Source organism: Telopea speciosissima, chromosome 6 (genome assembly GCF_018873765.1).
Source record: "Telopea speciosissima isolate NSW1024214 ecotype Mountain lineage chromosome 6, Tspe_v1, whole genome shotgun sequence".
Taxonomy (NCBI): domain Eukaryota; kingdom Viridiplantae; phylum Streptophyta; class Magnoliopsida; order Proteales; family Proteaceae; genus Telopea; species Telopea speciosissima.
This window is the reverse complement of record NC_057921.1, coordinates 25,498,221-25,501,697: the sequence shown is the minus strand read 5'-3', so window position 1 is coordinate 25,501,697 and position 3,477 is coordinate 25,498,221. Positions and strand designations below refer to the sequence as shown.

Sequence of the window (3,477 nt, the reverse complement as noted above, 5' to 3'; positions counted from 1 at the left end):
GGAGAAAGTTGGTCAGATGATAGCCCTGTTGAAAGAGTTTCAAGAAGTGTTTGCATGGTCCTACGAAGATATGCCAGACATCGATCCAAGGATAGTACAGCATCAACTGCCCACTTATCCAGACGCTCGACCTGTCAAACAGAAGCCCAGAAGAATGCGGCCTGAATGGAAGGAAAAGATCAAAGAGGAATTCATCAAGCAATGGAATGCAGGATTTCTCCAAGTGGCACAATACCCTCAATGGTTGTCCAATATTGTCCCAGTTCCCCAGAAAGATGGGAAAGTACGGATGTGCATCGATTTTTGAGATCTCAACAAAGTCAGCCCCAAGGATGACTTCCCATTGCCACACATTGACTTGCTGGTAGACAACACAACAAAGCATGCCTTATTGCCATTTATGGATGGATTTTCTAGGTATAATTAGATCAGCATGTGTCCAAAGGATAGAGAGAAGACAATGTTTACCACACCATGGGGAATCTATTGTTACAAGGTAATGCCCTTTGGTCTGAAGAACGCAGGAACAACATATCAAAGAGCAACTACGGTCATCCTACATGACATGATACACAAAGAAGTAGAAGTGTAGGTGGATAACATGATCGTCAAATCGGTCACCCAGTAGGGGCATTTTCTGGCACTGAGAAAGTTCCTCGAGTGAATAAAAGAATACAAGCTCAGATTGAACCCTCAAAAATGTGTATTCGGAGCAACGACAGGAAAGCTTCTGGGATTTCTCATCAGTGAAAGAGGAATAGAAGTGGATCCTGACAAAATAAAGGCTATAACAGAAATGCCGTCACCAAAAATAGAAAAAGAGATCCAAGGGTTCTTGGATCGCATCCAATATATAAGCCGGTTCATAGCACGCCTAACCGTGACATGTGAACCCATTTTTAAGCTCCTGAGAAAAGAAGAGCCAAAAGAATGGAATGATAAGTGCCAAGAGGTGCTCGAAAAAATAAAGGCATACTTGACTTATCTGCCAGTACTTATCCCGTCAATGCTAGGTGAACCGCTGCTGTTATACTTATCCATTGAAGAAATGGCAATGGGATCAATGGTAGCACAACTTGATCAGAAGAACGGGGAAAGAGCACGCAGTCTACTACTTGAGCAAGAAATTGTTAGAGTACGAAACTCGCTATACCCCTTCGGAGAAGACATGTACCGCCCTAGTTTGGGTGACTAAAAGATTGAGGCATTACATGCTTTCGCATCCAATCCGACTCATCTCAAGGATGGACCTGATAAAATACTTGATTGAAAAGCTAGCGCTAACTGGAAGGATGGCCAAATGGCTATTGTTAATATCAAAATTTGACATAACTTATGTCAACCAAAAGTCTATGAAGGGGCGAGCAGTCTCAGACCACCTTGCTGCACATCTGGCAGAATCAGATTCTCGACCAAGGGAAGATCTTTTCTCGGATGAGGACTTAGCATGCATGGAAGAAGAAGGGTGCAAAGATTGGTGGCAGTTATATTTTAATGGCGTAGCCAATCAAAGGGGATATGGGACCAGAATATTGCTGATAACCCCAGAGGATCTTTATCTCCCTTCTACTTTCCGATTAGAGTTCCCATGTACCAACAACATTATAGAGTACAAAGTATGTGTGATTGGCCTCAAGGCCGCCATGGCATTGGAAATCAATAAGTTGAAAGTTTATGGGGATTCATCAATCGTAATCTGTCAAACTCAAGGAAGATGGAAAACGAAAGATGAAAAGCTGAACCCTATCAGGAACACTTAGAAGGGATGATCAAGAATTTTAAAGAAATCACAGTCGAATATTTGCCAAGAGTCAACAACAGATTCACAGATGCTTTGGCCACCCTCGCCTCGATGGTTGAATGCAGCTCAGATACCTAGATCTAACCATTTTTTGTGGACAAGCAATGTGAGCCGGCATATAGAGAATCAGTGAATGCCTTGACAGCTGATGGAAAGATATGGTTCACACCCATAGTTGACTTCATCAGAGAAAGGAGGTATCCTGAACATTTTATTGCAGGTGAAAAGAAGTGGCTACGAAAGTATGCCATGCAATTCATGCTCCAAGGAGACTTATTGTACAAAAGATCTTATGATGGCATACAACTACTCTGTGTAGATGAGGAACAAGCTCAAACAATTATGAAGGAAATCCATCAAGGAATCTACAGACCGCATATGAATGCTAGAATGCTTACCAAGAAGATCCTAAGACTGGGGTATTATTGGGCAACCATGGAAGAAGATTGTGCCACGTTCGTGAAAAGATATCACAAGTGCCAGATATTTACCAATATTATCCACATTCCTCCCACGAAACTCCACTCATTGAATGCTCCCTGGCCATTCTCCACATGGGACATCGACATCATAGGGAAGGTGACACTGAAAGCGTCCAACGGACATGAATTCATCCTCATCGCCATAGATTATTTCACCAAATGGGTGGAAGCACAGTCTTACGCCATCTTGATGGCTACGAAAGTAGAAAAATTCATCAAGGAAAATATCATATGCAGATACGGAGTGCCACATGCCCTCATATCTGATCAGGGAGCACATTTCTTAGGAAAAATGGATAGGTTTTGCGCCAAGTTTGGTATCAAGAAGCACCGCTCTATAACTTACAGAGCACAAACTAATGGGGCAGTGGAAATAGCCAATAAAATTTTCAAAGTCATATTGTAAAAAATGGCTGATACTCATAGAGATTGGGCAGACAAGCTCCCATATGCGTTATGGGCTTATCGAACGAACATTCGAACTTCTACTAGGGCAACTCCTTTTTCAGTGGTCTATGGAATGGAGGCAATATTACCTGTGGAAATCCAAGTACCGTCCCTCAGAGTATTGATAGACTGCAAATTACCAGTAGGAGAATGGATGCTGAAAAGGCATGATGAGCTCAACCTGCTAGATGAAAAAAGGATGAAAGCCATAGATCACCTTAAGAAGTACCAACTCAGAATGGTGAGAGCCTTCAACAAAGGAGTTCGCCCGTGGAACATCGAAGAAGGAGATTTAGTTCTTCATGAACAAAGGACACCTATCCACGACCCAAGGGACAAGTTCAGGCTGAATTGGAGTGGACCTTATCAAGTAAAGAAAATCCTAACCGAGCAAGCTATTCGACTCATGGATCTTATGGAGAAGACGTCAAGGGCCTTGTCAACATGGCCCAACTCAAGAAATATTTCGTGTAGCGGTCAGGTTTGCATGAACTACATTTAACCTAATTCCTTTTCAAAGGATACGTAGGCAACTTGGCATGCTCAAGTGCTGTCACATCAACCCTTCATCAGAGGCATATTTCTAAATCCACCACCGGACAATTTCCATCACCCATCATCCAAAAAAAAAAAAATCCCGTAGTCCAACAAAAATCTGCCATCCAGCATCTCCTCGTGTGTTACTAGTAGGAGCTGACTATTCCTTGAGTCCAAAAGAAAAAAAAAAGAAAAGAAGAAAATAAAAAG

The 3,477-nt window shown here is 42.2% G+C and overlaps 1 protein-coding gene across 1 annotated transcript; it reads left to right on the top strand.

Annotated features, from left to right (window-relative positions):
• Nucleotides 1–1,244: 1,244 nt before the first annotated feature.
• Nucleotides 1,245–1,760, top strand: LOC122665553. Its single transcript, XM_043861706.1, has one exon. It carries the CDS (start codon nucleotides 1,245–1,247, stop codon nucleotides 1,758–1,760), a length of 516 nt encoding a protein of 171 aa, XP_043717641.1.
• Nucleotides 1,761–3,477: the final 1,717 nt, after the last annotated feature.

Bases quoted from the DNA above. Each gene is read 5' to 3' on its own strand.
- LOC122665553 (XM_043861706.1), top strand. From the start codon at position 1,245: ATGGACCTGATAAAATACTTGATTGAAAAGCTAGCGCTAACTGGAAGG.